The sequence below is a fragment of the Balaenoptera acutorostrata genome, chromosome 16, assembly GCF_949987535.1.
Source record: "Balaenoptera acutorostrata chromosome 16, mBalAcu1.1, whole genome shotgun sequence".
Classification (NCBI taxonomy): Eukaryota; Metazoa; Chordata; class Mammalia; order Artiodactyla; family Balaenopteridae; genus Balaenoptera; species Balaenoptera acutorostrata.
In genome coordinates this window covers 47,926,345-47,946,989 of record NC_080079.1, presented here as the reverse complement: position 1 = coordinate 47,946,989, position 20,645 = coordinate 47,926,345, and the positions used below count along the sequence as shown (strand labels likewise).

Genomic DNA, 20,645 nt, shown 5'->3' with positions numbered 1-20,645 from the left:
TATTGTTTAATGAGTACAGAGTTTCTGTTTGGGATGATGGGAAGTTCTGGATATGAGTGGTGGTGATGGTCACACAGCAATGGAAGTATACTAAATGCCGCTCAGTTGTCCACAAAAATGGTTAAAATGATAAATTTTATGTTATGTATACCTTGCCACAATTTTTTAAATTCAGTAAATAAATAAATGTCAGAGCCCAGGTTCCAAATTATACCATCTGACTTCAAAGCATTTTCTTGTTTGCACCATATCACACACCACACAGTTTTCTGCACTCCACATTCCACCACTCTGTACCTCCCCTCACATTTTGGCGTTAATTATCCACATTGGAATTTTATTTATTTGTTTGTTTATTACCAGATGTTAAAATAAGAATCTTTCTTAGTTCTGACAGAGGTCCCCAATACTAGCTGCTAACTGCTCCCCAGATTTCCCATCTGAGTAGGAATTGCAAAGGAAATGATTGTAATTGGGTTTTATGCATCTCACCCAAGAATAACAAGGGGCAAGGCTATCTCCGCAGACAGCAACAGGAAACATAGGTTCAGATGCAGAAGCTAAAAGGGCTCTCATGGCCTGTGATTAGGAGCGGAGCTGTGGAGAAAGAGGAGTTGTATGTAGGGAATATCAGAAAGGCCCACAAAAGCCTCATGAGGAAGTAAATCATCTTAAACACTGCCACAGGCAGACGGAGCCAAGATGGCATCACACTGTCCCTCATTCCCTCTTCAATTCAGAGGCAGATTCTGGATTGAGACTTTTTTTGTAACTAAAAGTGACCAAGGCACTTTTTTATTATCTTAGGGTGACCCAAATCTAGGACCTGCCTAGATTGCTCAACTAGTCCACATAGTATGTTTGCACAGGTGGGGTTAGGGGGCAGAGGGGAAATAAGGCTCTTTACTGATTGCCCATGGATTGTTCAACAGAAGGCTCTTTGCTTGTTTGTGATCTGTCACGTACACACACACCCAACTCTAAGCCCCAAGAGAGCAGGGACCTGATCTCTGTGGTTCACTACTGTATCCCCAGGCCCAGAGCACTGCCAGGCACTCAGTAAGGACCTGTTGACTGAACAAATGTTCTGTAACACAGAAACAGCAAGAGATGATCAGCACTGTCACTGTTTTAAGTCCCTAAGTTTTGAGTACTGATACTGTAGCCCTGCACCCAAGCCATTCCCCATCTACAAGGCAGGACTCCTGGCCTCTTAACACCCCACTGGGCTGCAAATGGGCTTAGAGGCACTTCTTCCAAGCTATCCTGCTCTAACCTGCTCTAACCTCAGGCAAACACAGATTTATATGAGGGACACAGCAGATACTCTCTGAAGAACAGGAAGGAAGGATAAACATGAAAACCTCAAAGAAAATAGAGGATCTGATTTCATCTTGAAGACACATTTATATTTTGAATTTTTCACCAGATAGTGGGACACTGGGGCAGCAGAGCACACATCTATCAGAAGCAAGAGAAGCAGCAGTGTTCCCCTGAGTAAGGGATGCACAATGATCTATGGGAGTGGAGGGAAAATAACTTCTATTCATATTTATTTTTGTCTCCTTTAAATGTTTACATGCTTTATAATGTGTGTATTATCAATACATACATAATTTATAAACTAAAAGTATACACATATTCAAGTGTTTGCTCAAAACATTTTTGACTGATAGGTGGGGTTATACAATCATAGACTATCAGAGGCCATAGGAGAATGACGCCTGGCCTGGGAGAACCTGGGCGCCCCCTGCAGGCTGGGAGTTCTGGGCCCATGAGAAGCACATTATAACACCCATACACTGACAGCACAAGTCTTTCCTGGGTCCTCCTGTTCCACCACTGAGTAGGTACAGGTCTCCTTGTTGAAGATTATCTGGCACTTGTTTGTGTCATAATCCACAGGTACAGCAGCACTGTCATTGAGACAAGAACAAGGCCTGTTAGAAGGAATAGGATGTCCAGCCTCCCCAGGGCCAGCTTTGTGCTGGAAGCAGCCCGCACTCCAGGTGTCTGGGGTGCCCCTCACCTATTTAAGGTCACCCCTTGTCTGGGAACCCCAAAATGCCACCTTCAGGAATCTGCACCCATATATATATATATATATAGGACCTAGACTATGAACACAGACCATCCCTGACATTGTTGCTAAATTCCATCCCGCGCACACAGGACCACAGCAACTTCCAACAGGCCCAGAGGCAGGTCTGGACTCCTCTGAGGCCAGGCAGCTTGCTTCAGCCTGGCTCTTCTTGTCCTCCCTGCTCAAGAAGTAGCCAGCAGTACTGCTGCTTGAATGTGGGAAGGGAATGGTTGTCCCAAGCCTGGCATAGAGGCTTGTTAGGCCAGGAGCTGGCTCAGCCAACAGAAACAACGAGTCACTCCAGGCAGGGACCATGGAGCCCTGGGAAAAGCTGATGAAAACTGGAAACAATCTCCCTGGGGAAAATCCACCCACACATTCAAGGGTGCCAACAATTTTAGGGCTCATTGCCCTCTTGAAACCCAACTGTAAACCCCAGATTTAAATTGCCCGTCCCCACAGTGTACACAGAACAGCCATCCCCAGGGCCCTTTGTGACTATGTTTCCTTCCACAAGGTAACCCTTGACTTATTTTAACAAAAGAGGACATTTCAATCCTCTTCCCAAAGGGTAATCTGGAAACCAAAGGGAAGACTGGAAGAAGCTTTTCCCAAGGCACCTGGGGTAGGTGGCCTGGGTAGTGGGGAGGCCAGAGCAGCCTGGGCCACCAACCTCAGCCTCGACTGCCACTAGGCAGCTTCAGATCTGGACAACGGCCCCTAGGGCAGGGGTCCCCGACCCCCGGGACAAGGACCAGTACTGGTCCGCGGCCTGTTAGGAACTGGGCCACACAGAAGGAGGTGAGTGGTGGGTGAGCGAGCGAAGCTTCATCTGCGGCTGCCCATCACTCGCACCACCGCCTGAACCATCCCCCCCCACCGCCACACCGTGGAAAAATCGTCTTCCACGAAACCGGTCCCTGGTGCTAAAAAGGTTGGGGACCACTGCCTTAGAGAGTGCAATGGGTTAAAAAATTCTCCCAGAGAAAATTTAATCAAAACGTGTATTTTGCTATCACAAAAAAAAAGTTCATGAGAGAAACTTCATAGGTGGCGAGATAATTATAGGGGAAAGGAGTTGGTGGCTCTGAGCAGGAGAGAAAATATGCCCCTTTCCTCCACGTGGAGCGCTGTGTTAAGTGGGATAGGCAAGTGGCAGGGAAGAGGGAAGGGGCTCTGTGGGCCCTGACTCGGAGTCAGTTACTGTCCCAGGCTTGAGGGACACATAACTGGCATAGAGAAGGCATTAAATCTGTTTTAAGTGAATGAATTTATATGCTGAATCTCATTTAATTAATTAATTAATTTTTTTGGCCGCACCTCGTGGCTTGAGGGATCTTAGTTCCCCAACCAGAGATTGAACCCAGACACTCAGCAGCGAAAGCGCCGAGCCCTAACCACTGGACCACCAGGAACCCCCTCATTTAATTCTCATATCCACCTGATGATCCCTATTTTACAGTGAGGAAACTGAGGCTCAGAGAGATTAAGAAACTTATACAGGGCACACAGCTGGTATACAAAGGAATGGAGATTCAGACTCAGTTACTTTGGCTCCAGCATCAAGCCTCTTCCCACTTCACTGTTTTCCACACTAGGTCCACGGGACCCCTAGAAGAGGGTCATATTGACGTGGCTGTGATGATGCATCACTGAGTGGGGTGGGAGCGTGTCAAATCCAGTTGACAAGGATGCTTTAGCCACTCTGGAGCTGCACTCTGATGTCAGAGAGGAAGAGCTCACTAGGCCTTAACCTTGCTGATACAATCGCACTCCAGAGTCACATTGACACTCGATACAAAGACAATATCAAATTTCAGGAGCACAAAATCAAGGTTCAGTTGTAATACGCAGTGACCCAGCCAAGGCAATACCTGCAAACCTGCTTTGGGCAGCCAGACATGCAGTCTCCGGATCTGATATTCCTCTTGTTCCATTTAGCACTTAGCATAGGGCATGCTCAACAAATGTATTCAGAACTTTCCAGATACTTAAACTTCAGTAGCATTCAGATGTTCTAAGTCAAGTGCTTGCTCTTCTACTTCCTGGTGGTATCATAAGACTCTCTGAGGCACTTGTTAAAATTCAAATTGCATGGCCTCCTATAAATTCTGATTCGGTAGGTTTGGGGGTGGGCCCCAGGAATCTGTATTTCATCAATCCTCTCAGAGGAGTCTGTGATCAGGCAAGTTTGGGAAACACTACTTTATGCCAATGCTTCTATCATCAAAGCCACTCCTGTTCTTGCAAAACACTATAGGGCCAAGGCTGATGTGAAGACATCAGATGGATGGGAGGGGTGGGGGAGTGGAGGTGGAGTGGCTGATTTGGATGTAACTACTGAGGAAACAGGGCCATACTGCAGACACTCTGTTTTATTGGCCCAAGTACCAGAACTTTGGAGTCCACAGTAACCCAGCAGAAAACATCTGCATAACCTTTGGGCTGACTTGAGTTAAACTTAAGCAGTGAAGCAACTTCGGGTTTAGAGTTCAAGGTTCACTACAGATCATCCTTTACTCCTCACATCCATTCCCTCTGCCTGTGTTCAGAGCCACTCCTGTTCCTGCAAATTGCCACGGGCCAAGCAAGACTGAAGTGAAAACCAGCTCACTTCTAGAATAGCTTCAGACTACTGGGTACACTATCCTGTCTTCAGCAACCCATATGGATTTAGATATTTAATAATAAAGGTTATTTATCAAGATTCAAAAACAACTTAAAAGAAATAAGACTGAGGTAGAAGCAACCCATTAACAGATGCATGGATAAATAAAATGCGATATATAATATATATAATTTAATATATTTAATATAATTTATTTTTTGCTTTTTAAGGCTGAATAATGTTCACTGTATATACAGTGAACATTATTCAGCCTTAAAAAGCAAGGAAATTCTAAGACATGCTACAACATGGGTGATTCTAGAGGACGTTACATTAATATAAGCCAGTGTAGGGGTTCAGGACAAGCCTCCCCCAAATGTGCCACTTTTGCATGAGGATTATTCTGAGCTAAAGGCAATAGACACCTTGCAGGTTCAAGAGAAACTACTGCCCCATTAACTACCTAGGTAGTATTAAATTGAGGATTCTTCCCAGAGAAGAGTTATTACCAGAGATAAATTTTATTTAAGTGACCCCGTTTATCTGTCATGGTAAACATCTAATTACCAAACATATACTCTTATTCTTATCATCCTGTAAATGACTCTCCTGTCCTTGGAAGCCCCAAGCCCCTAATCCATTCCTTAGCTCAGGATGGCATATATACCTCATTTTACCTGCCTTTAGGTTTCTGTCTCTAAACCTCTCGTGTATGTGGGTTTCCCGTATATATGAAATTAAATTTGATTTTTTTCCTGTTAATCTGTCTCATGTCAATTGAATTCTTAACCAGAAGAACCTAGAATGGTGGAGGAAAGTTTTCTTCCTTCCCAATACCAGTCATAAAAGGACAAATACTGTACAATTCCACTTAGGGTTGTCGAATTCATAGAAACAGAGAGTAGATGGTGGTTGCCAGGAGCTGGGGGGGAGGAGGACATGGGGTGTTATTGTTTAATGGATATGGAGTTTCAGTTGGGAAGATGAAAAATTTCTGGAGATGGATGGTGGAGATGGTTGCACAAAATTGTGAATGTACTTAATGCCACTGAACATAACTTTTAAAAGGGTTAGGGACTTCCCTGGCGGGCCAGTGGTTAAGACCCTGCACTCTCAATGCAGGGGGCACAGGTTCAGTCCTTGATCAGGAAACTAAGATCCCACATGCCACATGGTGAAGCCAAAAAACCCAAACAAACAGACAAACAAAAACCAAAAAAATGGATAAAATTCTAAATTTTATGTTATGTATATTTTACCACAGTTAAAAAAAAAAGAAAGGAAAAGAAATAGGACTGAAAACTAAACCCCCTTCGGGATGTGATTTTGAAAGAGGTAGTAGCTGTTCCTCAGATAGCACAGCAGCTGCCTCCGCCTCTCAGCCCTGTTGGCTTGAGACTTACGTGTTGCAACAGTGAATTCCACCTTGGTCACAAGTACACTCCTCACAGTTCTCAGTCTTCCACTTTGAGTTCAGCGGGTGTATGACTCCATTGAGATCCTTGCATTCTAAAATAATACATGTGGTATCATCAGCACGGTCCCAAAGTCATGCAACCAGAACAAGGCTTGTAGGACACTGGGGCCAGCCCATGCCCTCTGCACACCACCCAGAGAGGGAGAATCTCAATGATTTTAAAGGCATATAAGAAATGTGCTCAGGTGTTCACTCATGGCTAAATTCCAGTACTATCCAACTCGTGCCACTGATCATGTTTTCTTACAGCAAGATTAAACCTACCCAGAGTTTGTTTCAGAACAGACATTTCAAGAAAATATAAGCCCCTCTCTCTTTAATCAGAGAGCTATTATGAGCCTAGGGGTACTTAGGGTGAATTTTTTTTCTGCTATATTATGTCTGGATAAATGCCTCCTTTCTCCTCTTCCCTTTGCTTTGCTTTTCAACCCCCAATGCACATGTGAAACATCTTGGGCATTAAAAAATAAAAAATAAATCTAGGCCTGGGTCCCAACCCAGAACCATGAAATCAGAATCTCTGGGCATGGGGTCCAGGCTGCCATATATTTTAGAAAGCTCCCCCAACAGGTTCAAATGTTCAACCAAGAATGAGAACCACTGCTCTAGATCCATGGCGGTCCATGTGTGCTTGAGGGATGAGCGACATCAGCACCACCTGAGGCTGCGAGACATGAAGACTCTCAGTCCACTCCACGCCCACAGAATCAGAATCTGTACTTCAATAAGACTCCCAGAGGGTTTGCATGCACATTTAGAGTTTGAGAAGTACTAGAATAACAAATGACTCTTAACCCTAACTGCATATAGGAGTCAATCAAGAAGCTTCTAAATGTGTAGCTCCTATCCCAGTGATTCTGATTTACCTGGTCTTGAATGGAAACCATCTGAGCATTAGTAAGCTTCAAAAGCTCTCCAGGCAATTCTCATATAGCTAAGGTTGAGAACCACTATCTTATTCAAATGGCAAGTTGAAGTCCCTCATTTTACTCCATTTATGTATCTGCCCTAACCTTCTATCTCATGTAGATTTAAGGGCATTCATCTGCCAACAGGTTATGTCTACCAGGATGCAGTCAAATAACATTGAAAAGCCAGGACTTACTATTAGGTGTAGAGTTCTGATTAGATATGATATAGCACTGGGCGTTGCATGAAGTCGCCAAGGTGGCTAAAACCATGAGGCTACCCAGAAGAGCATTCTGCAATGTAAAGAAGGGTCAGGGAAGAAGAACGAATGAATTCAGTTGTAATCATTGACTGCGTGTCCTGTATGGAGGTCCCTGCTAGGCTCTGACAAGTGGTTTGAAGGTAGAGCTTCTACCTTCAGATAATCTAGCAGAGGAACAAGATCTATACAAGTTACTAAAATAAACCGGGGAAAAAGCAAAATGTGAGTGAAAAGTCATAGAGCAATAATGTTAGTGTTCTATTTTATTACAGAGGAGGTTCAGGAAACCCTTGTGGATAAGAGATTTTTAGCTGTTTGCAGAGCATGTATAATTTAAAGGACAGAAATGAGGGAGTGAGAAGAGTTTCAGGAAGATAATAAAACATTGACAAAGATACGGAGACAAAGAAAACGCAATTGGAGACTCGCTGGAGCTAATTGGGTTAGTTAGAGTTCTTAGACCACAAGGATAAGAACTTCATTTTCCAGATGATAAAGGCATCATTGATGGCTGATGAACATATCAGCTCATCTATGCTGATACTGGATCTGTAGGACAAAGGAAAGTATCAAGCTGTTCTTGTCATCATTTTGAGATGAGCAAGCAAAACATACAAACAAACTTTATGGTGGGGATTTCCAAAAACCTTTTAAAAAGGAAGATGTTGTGAGACAGTCTTTGGGACGGTGTGATAAGCGGGTCTCATCTGCTCATTTGCATCTGTTTCCTTCAAATGGGATGCGGTGTTACAGCACAGTGGTTGCCGGGCAGGTACCACCTGGCTTTGAATTCCAGCTCAGCCCACAACTAGCCATGTGAATATCTCACCATTCTAAGCCTCAGTTACCTGCTCTGTAAAGTGGAGATAAAGAGGTAAAGAGTCCTGTGGGAGATCTAGAGAACAAACTAGCAGTTACCAATGGGGAGAGGGAATGGGGGAGGGGCAATACAGGGGTAGGGGAGTAAGAGGTACAAACTATTAGGTATAAAATAAGCTACAAGGTTATATTATACAACACGAGGAATATAGCCAATATTTTATAATAACAATAAATGGAGTATAACCTTTAAAATTGTGAACCACTATACTGTACACCTGTAACATATAATATTGTACAGCAACCATACTTTAATTTTAAAAAATAGTCCTGTGGGGAGGATGGAGCGATGCATGTAATATGCATGATGAATGAGACATGTGCTACACACACACTCTGCTAGACCCAGATTTTGAAACACAACCCCCCCGCAAAACACATGCACAATTTTGTGGTGAGTAAAGCAAATAGCAGGATAAACTTTTGGGAAGAAGTCATGGAATTCATAAAAACGTGTTCCAAGTAATGATTAATTAATGGCAATATGAAGACAATTTGGAAAATGGTTACAAAGAAAAGTAATATGATACTGTGATTTTTAAAAAATATTGAACCTAAAAGAAAAAAAAAAGATGTGGTGAGAGTACTTATTCTGTAAGATGTCTAAAATTAATTATGAGCTGATGCTACTTGAAGTAGTGTGTTACTGATATAAGAATAGAAAGACAAATAAAGGGAACAAAATAGAAAACCCAGAAAAAATATATATTTATTTATAAATAAATATATATATAAATTTACTATAAAATAAACTTAGTCTTTGAAATCTGTAGAGAATGATTATTCAATAAATGGTATTAGAACAAGCGGTGAACTATTTGAGGAAGAAACAAAGTTAATTTTCTACTTTAGTTCCCACAATAAAATACATTCTAAAAGGATTCAAAGGTTACATTTTTACAATAAGATCATAAACTAATCACAGAAATATAGGCAAATATCTTATTCTAAGCATAAAAGGAAAAGAAAAGAAATAAATTTGAATATGTAAAAGTTGTAAGTCATAAACAAAATTAAAAAGCAATTACCGGGCTTCCCTGGTGGCTCAGTGGTTGGGAATCTGCCTGCTAATGCAGGAGACACGGGTTCGAGCCCTGGTCTGGGAAGATACCACATGCCACGGAGCAGCTGGGCCCGTGAGCCACAGCTGCTGAGCCTGCGCGTCTGGAGCCTGTGCCCCGCAACGGGAGGGGCCGCGATAGTGAGAGGCCCGCGCACCGCGATGAAGAGCGGTCCCCGCACCGCGATGAAGAGTGGCCCCCACTTGCCGCAACTAGAGAAAGCCCTCGCACGAACCGAAGACCCAGCACAGCCAAAAAAAATAAAATAAATAAATAAATAAATAAATAAATAAATAAAAATTAAAAAAAAAAAAAAAGCAATTACCAAATTTGGAGAACAACATCAATGTATGAAGAGTTTCTATATATCAACAGGAAAAAGAGAAGCATCCTTAGTTGAAAAATGACAAAGGAAATAAAGTGGCATTTCACACACACATGCACAGACCCTAATAGAAATGACGAATAAATACATGAGAAAGTTCAACTGACAGATAACACAGGAAATGTAACCATGTAGATAAAATAGAATCATAATGGGATGGCAAGAATAATTATTTAATTTCTAATACCCAGAGGGAAATAGAGGCATATATGGGAAGTAAAGTGCACAAGAATAGGGACTTCCCTGGTGGCGCAGTGGTTAAGAATCCGTCTGCCAAACGCAGGGGACAGGGGTTTGATCTCTGCCAGGAAGATCCCATATGCCGAGGAGCAACTAAGCCCATGTGCCACAACTACTGAGCCTGCGTGTTGCAACTACTGAAGCCTGTGCACCTAGAGCCCGTGCTCCACAGCAAGAGAAGCCACCGCAATGAGAAGCCGGTGCACCGCAACAAAGAGTAGCCCCCGCTCGTCACAACTAGAGAAAGCCCAAGTGCAGCAACGAAGACCCAACGCAGCCCCAAAAAATAAAAATAAAATAAATTTTAAAAATTTTTAAAAATTGCACAAGGATGGTTTGTATTGGAACAATTTTTATGGAGTGTATATCCAAAATCTTAAAACTCTTTACAGTATTTGCCTTCATCACTTCTAAGTCTTTTCACTTCTAAGACTTGATCCTAAGAAGAATGGCACAGAGAAGGAGATCACTGTCTCCTCAAGGATGCTTACTGCTGTGGGAAAATGGAAATAATCAAAATGCTCAGGAACAGGGCTGGTTGAGAACGTGATGATTCAGAAAAGAAACTGGTCAACTGAGGAAGTAAGAGAAAATTAAATGACATGAGCAAGTGATCACTATGTATCATTAAGTGAAGTAACAGGTTACAAAACAGTTTGCTTGGTGTGATTTCTATAATGTAAAAAGATACATAGAGATACTGAAGGTTCTGTACCACATTTTAACAAGTCATTTTGGAGCTGAAGGATTATGACAACTTTTCTTCTTCGGACTTTTTCTCTTATCTTCTAAATTGTCTACAATAAAATGCATTGGTTTTATAAACAGAGAAATAAATCAATTCTTACAAGAAACCCTCCATGCATTTAGCTCACACCAGGACTTGAGGGTGCACCTGCTCTCTCTGTCTTATTCTTTTGCATAATCTTCAGCTTAAGGTCATTGTGGAAACCTGAATTTTTTTCTCAAAAAAAAGAAAGAAAGAAAGAAAGAAAAAGGCCAGGCTTCTTGGCAAAATTTCTGCTCTCTTCATCCAAAAAGGGAGCTCCTTGGAGATAGTGGTGATCATGGGAATCTTGAAGGTCTTGTTTCACTGAGTCACAGAACAGAGGTATCAGTAGGCATAAGCCAGGGCTGCAGTCCCGGGTGATTGAGGAGTGCAGAATTCCCAGATCTCCCACAGCTCTGAGCAGAGGCCCCCAATTGAATGACTGGGGGATGGAGTCCAAACATGGTGACAGGGGAGAACCAATTATTCGGTTTTGAGATTAACCAATTGACACTATCTCAAAAATAGCCTGCCACTGGCATGCTTTTCCTCCCCCCGCCCTTTCTCCCTCTCTCCCTCAGTTCCCTCCCCTGTAAAAAGAGAGGTTCCCCCACTTGGGTGGACATCAGAATCACCTGGGTTGCTAATAAGGAACCCCCAGTCTCGGGCTCATTGAAGAAGGATGGGGTCATGACCTTTGAATCTTTACCAAGGCCCCCAGGTGAGAAGCACAAGAAAAATGATCAAAACCAGTGCTGTTTCAATGTGCATATGAGACTCTGGGAGATCTTATTAAATAAACTGCAGATTCTGCTTCAGTGGAGTTTTGAGTCCTCATTCTAGCAAGCTCCCAGGCGATACCACTGCTCCTGGTCTGAGGACCACCCCTGACCAGAGAAGCTCTAAACTTCCTTCCTGTTCCCATATTCTATTCTTCCACCTTCCCTCCCTCCTTGTTCTGCTTCCTTTCCTGTCTTCAGTAGACATAATCCCCTGGTACTTGCAGGCACAGGAGACAGTGCAGCTATAAGGCCGGCAAATGTTATATTTTCTAGATGGTGCAGCTTTGTGCCTGGCCTTGAGATGAAGCAGGCTGGTGGTGCCCCTAGAAATTGTGTCCTTTTAGGTAAGTCGCTGCTCCTTGAAGAGACTTGCCCTGTAGGATCAAGAGTCAGGTGTCTTCAAGGGGGTCTTAGGCTGGGCAGGGGCACTGCCAGGGCTGTAGCTTACAAAGTTCACTCTGAGGCTGGAGGAAGGGGTCTGAGTGGAACTGGGAGGATCCCACTGTTTTTCTACTATTTCCAGCTCTGTCTCAAGACCCGTCTCTGAGGCATGGCCCAAGGGAGGATCCTCTCCAACCTCACTTTCTACTCCTGCTGGTTGGCCACTTCCTTCCTCTTCCTTTGCACACCGAGAGCAGCCCAGTTCATTCCGTTTTACTCACTCTAGGAAAGGATACTTCGAAAAAGATCAAGTTTGAATTAAAGACAGAGAGGAAGCCTAGATGAGTTTTTATAGATTCTGATGCAAAATTTTTTCTTAATACAGCATGATACAATGAAAAGTGCCTAGAGTATTGGTTCCCAAACTTTGCTGAACATGAAAATCACCTGGGCAGCTTTGAAAAACCCTGATTCTCAGGCCTCACTGCAGGCCAATTAAATCAGAGTGTCTGGGATGGGAGTAAGGTATCAGTATTATTCACAGACTCCCAGGTGATTCCACTGTACAGGCAAGTTTGGAAACCACTGGCCTAGAGAGAGGGACTCCTGGGTTCACAACTCTCCTCCCCCAGAGGCTCCTGGTGAGACCCTTGCAGCAGCTTCTTGCCTTCCCCAGGCTCAGTTTCCTCATCTGTAAAATGATGCAGTGCTGTAGTGCTGAAATTATATTTAATTTCACAAATCACTCACTCAAAGCTCAAGAATTAGAGACATATATGAAACCCAACTGACCCCAAAATTACTGGAAGAAATAACAGCTTTGACTTTAGAGGACAGAAATAGTGCTAAATTCATGAAGATGTTCCCAAGCTCCCAGACGCTCATTCTACTACACATTGTATTGCAAGTAATCTGTAGAAGATTCATGACCAGGTCACATTTCCCCTGAATAGTATCCAGTAGAAACACACATCACAGCATATTAAAATAAAGAATATAGGGCTTCCCTTGTGGCGCAGTGGTTGAGAGTCTGCCTGCCCATGCAGGGGACACGGGTTCGAGCCCTGGTCTGGGAAGATCCCACATGCCGCGGAGCAACTGGGCCCGTGAGCCACAACTACTGAGCCTGCGCGTCTGGAGCCTGTGCTCCGCAACAAGAGAGCCCGCGATAGTGAGAGGCCCGTGCACCGCGATGAAGAGTGGCCCCCGCTCGCCACAACTGGAGAAAGTCCTCGCACAGAAACGAAGAATCAACACAGTCAAAAATAAATTAATTAATTAATTAATTTAAAAAAATAAATAAATAAATAAAGAATATATATATCCCCCCCTTTTTTTCTTTTCTGGCCTTTATATATGAAACCAGTTACCTCCATTGTGATGAGCAGGAGTCCTTGCAGGTATTGCATCCAGGGAAAGTCATGCTGAACTTATATCGGAGACGGCAACCATATGTTTGGCATCATTAGAAAAGATAACATACGAAGGACACATTCAGTGTTTACAGAGGGTTGACTATCAACAAGAAACTACAGTTTCAGATGATTTATGAGTTATTAATAAATCAGGTCTCCACCCCAATTATATGTTTACCCTTGCTGTTCCCACCCCTGATATGCATTTGCCCTTGATGTGAAAGAGCAGAGGAAGAGAACTCCCTTTTCCTGAGCCTTCCCCTTGCACTGAGTGGGTGATTAGGCACAGGGCATGTTATCTTGTTTGATTTCACACACAAAGAAAAGGAGGCTCAAGGATGCCAATCACACAGCCAGCTGGGCTTCAAGAAGGGGCATAAGAATAGTTCAGTGGTGAAGCTGGGCTTCAAGAAGGGGCATAAGAATAGTTCAGTGGTCAGCCCAACAGGTGCCCTGAGGGTCTATTTTGAGAGAACAGAAATGCCCCAAGCCACTCTCCATGGCTTGAGGACACAGCACCCTGCAGCCAGGTTTCCCTGGACAGCCTGGACTTTCTAAAACTCCTCTTGAATCTTAAGTCTGCTCCTGGCTACATCAAGCAAGCTTTCCTTCTCTTTCTTCAACCATGATCCTCCGAAAAGCCCTGCATGCCCAGGATGGCCTCTGGGGAGTGGCAACAAACAGAACTTCCTGGTACATTTGAGGGACTTACCATTTTATTAGTTTGCTCAGGCTGCCATAACAAAATACTTTAGACTGGGTTGCTTAAACAACAGAAATTTATTTTCTCACAGTTCTGGAGGCTAGAAGTCTGAGATCAAGGCATTGGCAGGATTGGTTTCTTCTGAAGCCTCTCTCTTTGGCTTGTAGATGGCTGTCTTCTCCCTGTGTCTTCACGTGGTCTTCCCTCTAAGCATATCTATGTCCTAATCTCCTCTTCTTATGAGGACACCGGTCACAGTGGATTAGAGCCCAGCCTAATAATGACCTCATTTAACTTTAATTACCTCTTTAAAGGCCCTACCTCTAATACAGTCACTTTCTGAGGTACTGGGGCTTAGGATTTCAATATATGAATTTGAGGGTAACACAGTTCAACCCATAACACCATCTTATCCCCAAATGTTCCCCCTACAGCTTGCCACGGTGCCTAAAATTTCACCCTGTGTTTGCCTCTACACACAGACGCTCAGGCCTCTTAACCAGTTGGCTCTCAAAACTCTTCAGAGCTGGCCATGGTGATCCTTTCCAGTGCCATCCTCTACCTCCCCTAAAATAAGTCTTTGGGGTAGCTCTCCTGCTCCCTTAAGGGGCTGCCTCCCCTCTCACCAGCGATGCCATAGGCTCCTGTACACTTCTGCTTTCACCTCATATGTTTAAACTGCCCGCTGCCGCCTCTGAGTTCCTGGAAGTCAGGGGCACATTCATCATGGTTCGTGGCCCCTCGGTTTCTTTTGAAACACAGAGTTTGAAGAATTTCACACGATGTGAATCCCATTACACCAAAGTAGCATCTAGGACTTGCTGTCCTAGCATCCTTGTCACAGGTGTGTGACCTCAGTTCCACAATCAGACACATGGAGCAGGACCTCCTTACAGAGGATGCCTGGAAATTGCCATCGCACAGAGTCCCCTGGGAATGATGGCGGGAGTGGATGCTGCTCCTAGGGCGAGGGTGTCCAGAGTCCAGTGTGCAGTGTCAGTGGCATGAGCGGCAGTGACTGTGACCAGAGGCAGTGAGGTCTTGCTGGAGCAGTGAGGTTTGGGGAGTCTATCTGGCCTCATGGCAACCAAGCCTATGTCTCTGGCCTTCCACAAAGCCTGTGAGCTGCCTGACATCTTTAATAAATTCCTTTCCTGCTCCCACAGACTAGAGTAGGTCTGTTGTTTGCAACTAAGAACATTGTGACCAAGTTAGTGACCATAACTTATTCCTGTCCATGTTCCTCCCAATGACTGACCCAGTGCCTGGCACTGAGCAGCCATGCAGGATAGAATCACACCTGGTAAAGAAGATGTGGCACATATATACAATAGAATATTACTCAGCCATTAAAAAGAGTGAAATAGGGGCTTCCCTTGTGGCGCAGTGGTTGAGAATCTGCCTGCCAATGCAGGGGACACGGATTCGGGCCCTGGTCTGGGAAGATCCCACATGCCGCGGAGCAACTAAGCCTGTGAGCCACAACTACTGAGCCTGCGCATCTGGAGCTTGTGCTCTGCAACAAGAGAGGCCGTGACAGTGAGAGGCCCGCGCACCGCGATGAAGAGTGGACCCCGCTCGCCGCAACTAGAGGAAGCCCTCGCACAGAAACGAAGACCCAACACAGCCAAAAATAAATAAATAAATAAATAAATTAAAAAAAAAAAAAAAGGAGTGAAATAATGCCATTTGCAGCAACATGGACAGACCTAGAGATTGTCATACTGAGTGAAGTAAGTCAGACAGAGAAAGAGATATATTGTATGATATCGTGAACTTACAAAACAGAAACAGACTCATAGACTTAGAGAACAAACTTATGGTTACCGGGGGGAAGGATGGAGGGAAGGGATAGTTAGGGAATTTGGGATTGACATGTACACACCGCTATATTTAAAACGGATAACCAACAAGGACCTACTCTATAGCACAGGGAATTCTTCTCAATATTATGTAACAACCTAAATGGGAAAAGAATTTGAAAAAGAATAGATACATGTATATGTATAACTGAATCACTTTTCTGCACACCTGAAACTATCACAACATTGTTAATCAACTATACTCCAATATAAAATAAAAATTAAAAAAAAAAGAATCACACCTGGTGATTCCAGGTATTTTAGAGCCGGAAAAAGACCCTGACATTGTCAGTCAACGCCATAACTAGAGGTGCTCGTCTGCTGTTCACTAGGTGCTGGGAGGAAGGCAGTCCCTATAGGTGCCCAGAGGAGCCGAGCTGTGGCTTCTGATGGGGGAGGGGGCTGCCCACAAGGAGGGGGAGGAAGGAACACTAAAATGAGCACTCCTCAGATGGCACTGCAGCCTGCTATGCCCAAACCTGCCTGACCGATTTTCACTGTTTGATCCTATTTCAACTTTCATCTTTATAGACTGAACGGGCCTTTATTTATTTATTTTAGACTTTTACACACACACACACACACACACACACACATGCACAGTGGTAGAAAAAAAGAGAACATGGAGATAAGCAAAAGAAATTCTGTGAAAAAAAAAATTTTTTTTTTTGGCCACGCCATGAGGCACGTGGGATCTTAGTTCCCCAACCAGGGATCAAACCCGGACCCTTGGTAATGAGAGCGCGGAGTCCTAACCACTGGACTGCCAGGGAGTTCCCTCTGTGAAGTTTTTAGAAAAAATTCTGTGATTGTCCTGTCCAAAGAGAGCTACAGTCAACATTTTGGAGGCTTTCCTTTAAGAGCTTTCTAGGTATATTTTCATTTAGGAAAGGAAAAATCATAAGCACTTTTTTCCACGATAGAACATTGTACATAATACTACACATAGGCTATAGAACGTTGTTATATAATCTGCTTTTCTCATTTAGCAATGCTATGACCATCTTTGCATATCAATAAATATAGGTCTGATCACTATTTTAATGTCTACATTTTATTTCGTGGAATGGCTGGGCTCTCATTTACTTAATCGACCTCCTCTTGTTGAACACTCAGGTTGTTTCTGACTTTTAAAAATTAGGAACACCAAACTAGGAATTTTATCCTTTAGATAAAAATTTCCCCACACTTATGTTACTTTCCTTAGGACATATTTATAAAGGTAGAAATTCTGGGTTGGAGGTATTATTATTTTATTATTTGCTAATCTGAAAGGTGGGAAATATTACTTTGTTTTAATTTTCTTTGATAATCGGCAAGATTGGACATTTTTGGTATATTTATTTGCGTATTTCTGTTTTTGTGGGTAGCCCATTCACTTGTAATTTTACCTATTTTTCTGTTTTGATGGTATTTATATTTTTCTTCTGAATGAGTAAATAGGCTCTTAATATATTAAAGATATTAATCTTCAACTGTCACAAATGTTACAAATATTTTCCTCACTTTTTCATAGTCAGAACACTGCCTCTGGAGATTGAACTCAGGAATGAGAAATTTTCCTCATTTCTATTTTTACCTTTAAAGTGATATTTTGACATATAGAGATTTTAAACTTTTACTTAGATCTATCAAGTATTCACTATACAGTTTCTGCTTTTATTTATGTATGATTAATAGCTAGAAAGGCCATGAGGACTCTTTTGGGGGTGTACCACATTTCAGAACATTTTACTTTTAAATAGGTAACACCTGTATCTGATAAAAACATTTTTTAAGAAAAAACACTCTTTCACTTGTCTCCCAGTGTCTCAGTTCCTCTAGCTAGAACTCCTGGCTATTACCGATTCCTTACATATCCATCTTCCTAGAGATGGTCTATACATACACGTGTGTGTGCGCATGCATTTTGGAACACCATTCATAGAATACTGCACACACTGTCCTGCATTTTGCTTTTTCAAAAAGCAAAGTGCTCTATTCTTTTTAATACCTGCCTAATATCCTAAAGTCTGGCTGTAGGATACCCAGTCTCCTATTGATGAGATGGCTATTTAAGTTGCTTCCAAGTTTTGCTTTTACTAACCATGCTGCTACAAATATGTCTCTGAGTCCCATTCCCATTAAAAGCAAAAAACAAAAAAAAACCCTTTTTTATCTTTAAATAATTTAAGGCTCAGAAGAAGTTGCAAAAGTAGTACAGAGAGTTTCTGTGTATCATCAGGCAGCTTCTGCCAATGATAACATCTTAAATAACCATGGAACATTTTCAAACCCACAAGAAATTGACATTGGTACAATGGTACAATACTAAAACTAAACTATAACTTTATTCTGATTTTATCAGTTTTTATATGCACTTTTTGGTGTGTCCAGTTCCCATTTAACACCATTCCACTTGGCTTTCTGGGCCTTTTCTACTCATGTTACTTTCGAAGCTGGGTGGGGTAAGTGGAGGCACCCTGACATACATGACATCTCACACTGGCTTTGTCACTTGCCCAAAGTAACACTGGACATTGCCTAACCTCTTCATAATTGACAATCTTCACTAGATGGCTTTTATAAAGGTCCTCAATACATTTTCTATTTATTTTTGTGTGTGTGTGTGTATGTGTGTGTGTGTGTGTGTGTGTGTGTCTGGTATAGTAGGAAAAGTCTAGGATTCATACCACTTTAAAAATATTTTACAAATTTGATCCATACCTTTCCCCGTAAAGGTGGAAATGATAAAATACAAACAAATATAACAGATTGGTCCAAGGAAAAAAGATTTCAACTAGGCCAATGACTCCACAGCTGCCTGGGTGTGTGATCCTGGGCAACAAACTTGAAAGGAGTGGCACAAGTTTCGTAGTGCTTGAATGTATCACTTAGGGAGGCTTAGGATCACGGGCTCTGCAGGCAGATAGACCAGGCCTGTAATCTGGATTCCAAAATGTTTACTATGTGATCTTGGGCAAGTTACTTTACCTCTCTGTGATTAACTCTTCATCGAAAATGGGGATTATAATAGCACCTACTCTGTCGAGCTGTTCTGAAAATTAAATGAGGTAAAAGTACTAAAAATAAAGTCAGATCAGGTCTCTCCTCCAGCGGCTTCTCTTCCTGCTCCGAGTCCAGGCTGGAGTCCTTCAGGGCCTGTCAGCTCCTCCATGACCCTTGCCCCTCGCCCCTCTGGCCTTGTCTTCCCTACAGGCCACTCCCAGGCTCCATCCTGCTGGCCTCACCCTCCTTGCTAACCCCCAGACACCTCCAGATCTTTGCCCAAATGTCACCTTCTTAGGAGGTCCTTCCCTGAGCGACTACAGACCATCTCACCCAAAGGACTGTCCTCACACTCCCCTCCTCCCCACCTTCCCTGCTTTATTTCTCTGCGAGGCACTGATCATTGCCCCACCTAAGACATAGTTACCTGTTTGTCATTGTCTGCCTCCCCCAGCTAGAATATCAGCTCCTTTACGGCTGGCACTTTAACTCTTTTGTTCATGGCTTTATTCCCAACACTCAGAAAAGTGCCTGGCACAGAGTAGGGGCTCAACAATACGTGTTGAGGGATTGAAGAACAAAAAAGTGCTTGCACAGTTCCTGACACCCAGCATGTCCTCTATAAATGGAGCCATAGCTGTGCCGCTGCTGTTGTATAAACCGAGAACAGTGATAACAGCCACCAGGCCGGCCATGAGATTTAAATCAAACCATGTATGCGGGGGCTTCCCTGGTGGCGCAGTGGTTGAGATCTGCCTGCCAATGCAGGGGACACGGGTTCGAGCCCTGGTCTGGGAGGATCCCATATGCCGCGGCGCAACTACGCCCGTGAGCCACAATTACTGAGCCTGCGCGTCTGGAGCCTGTGCTCCACAACAAGAGAGGCCACGATAGTGAGAGGCCCGCGCACCGCGATGAAGAGTGGCCCCCACTTGCCGCAACTAGAGAAAGCCCTCGCACAGAAACGAAGACCCAACACAGCCAGAAATAAATAAATAAACCCAAAGTTTAAAAAAAAAAAAAAACCATGTATGTGGAAGGGGTTGTAGAAACCGTAAAGTGCTATGCAAATAGGGGGTGAGAGTTTTTATTACAAGGCTGTTTACTGATAAGCCTTTTACTCATTAGAGACTTTGTTCATTGTTTGGACCGATCCTTGGGTCGCAACAGAGCTCACGGCCTATCACAGAATAACCACATACAGATTAGTTTGTCCCCAACAGTGTGCAAGGCTTCTGCTCCGTGTTCTGCCCGCCCACCTTGCCGTCATAAACACTGGGCGAAGGGCATGCCTGCTCTCCACCTTGCGCCAGGAGTGTGTGCCAGCCTCTTCCCCACCCAAGTCACTACTGGCCTCTGGGGGCATTTGCCATGTCATCCCAGGCTCCAACTATCCAGAGAGAAAATATTTCATTACTCTCCTTTGAAATGGACTTTCAAGGCAAGGAGTGTTGCGCCAGCATATTTAATATTGCTGTAGTTAAAAAGGACAATGTGAAGACACTGTCGGGGAAGCTGGCTTGCTTGGCAGACAGGTCTTTATGGGGAGTAATGTCCTGCTGGGGTTGCAGTGTTCTAGGCTGTGAAGCTCTGCAGAGAAAGTTGGGTCTCTGGACAAAACCATTGCATGTTCTGATCTGTGAACCCACAGGCTTGTACCAAACTCCCAAGAAGCCCATATACGAATGCTGACCTAACAAGGTCCCTTTATCACACTGGGCAGTGCAAAAGGGAAAAGGAACTACACGTGTGGGGAGGCTGCCCTGCGGCAACACTCCAGCGCCCAGTCAGAGGGGTTCCCTGTGAGGTCTCTAAGTATCCCCACTCTGCAGATGAGGACA

At 43.5% G+C, this 20,645-nt stretch overlaps 1 protein-coding gene across 1 annotated transcript in view; it reads right to left on the bottom strand.

The window, feature by feature from the left end:
* Positions 1–1,170: 1,170 nt before the first annotated feature.
* The window catches only part of MSMB (microseminoprotein beta), a 56,991-nt gene continuing 37,516 nt past the window's right edge, over positions 1,171–20,645 (bottom strand). The window contains exons 2-5 of the mRNA XM_007176287.3: positions 13,207–13,265; positions 7,274–7,370; positions 6,095–6,200; positions 1,171–1,916 (exon numbers count right to left, since the gene is read on the bottom strand). Of these exons, the coding sequence (XP_007176349.1) occupies positions 1,787–1,916; positions 6,095–6,200; positions 7,274–7,370; positions 13,207–13,245 (372 nt within the window). The 5' untranslated portion in view covers positions 13,246–13,265 and the 3' untranslated portion in view covers positions 1,171–1,786. The remainder of the gene's footprint in view (positions 1,917–6,094; positions 6,201–7,273; positions 7,371–13,206; positions 13,266–20,645) is intronic.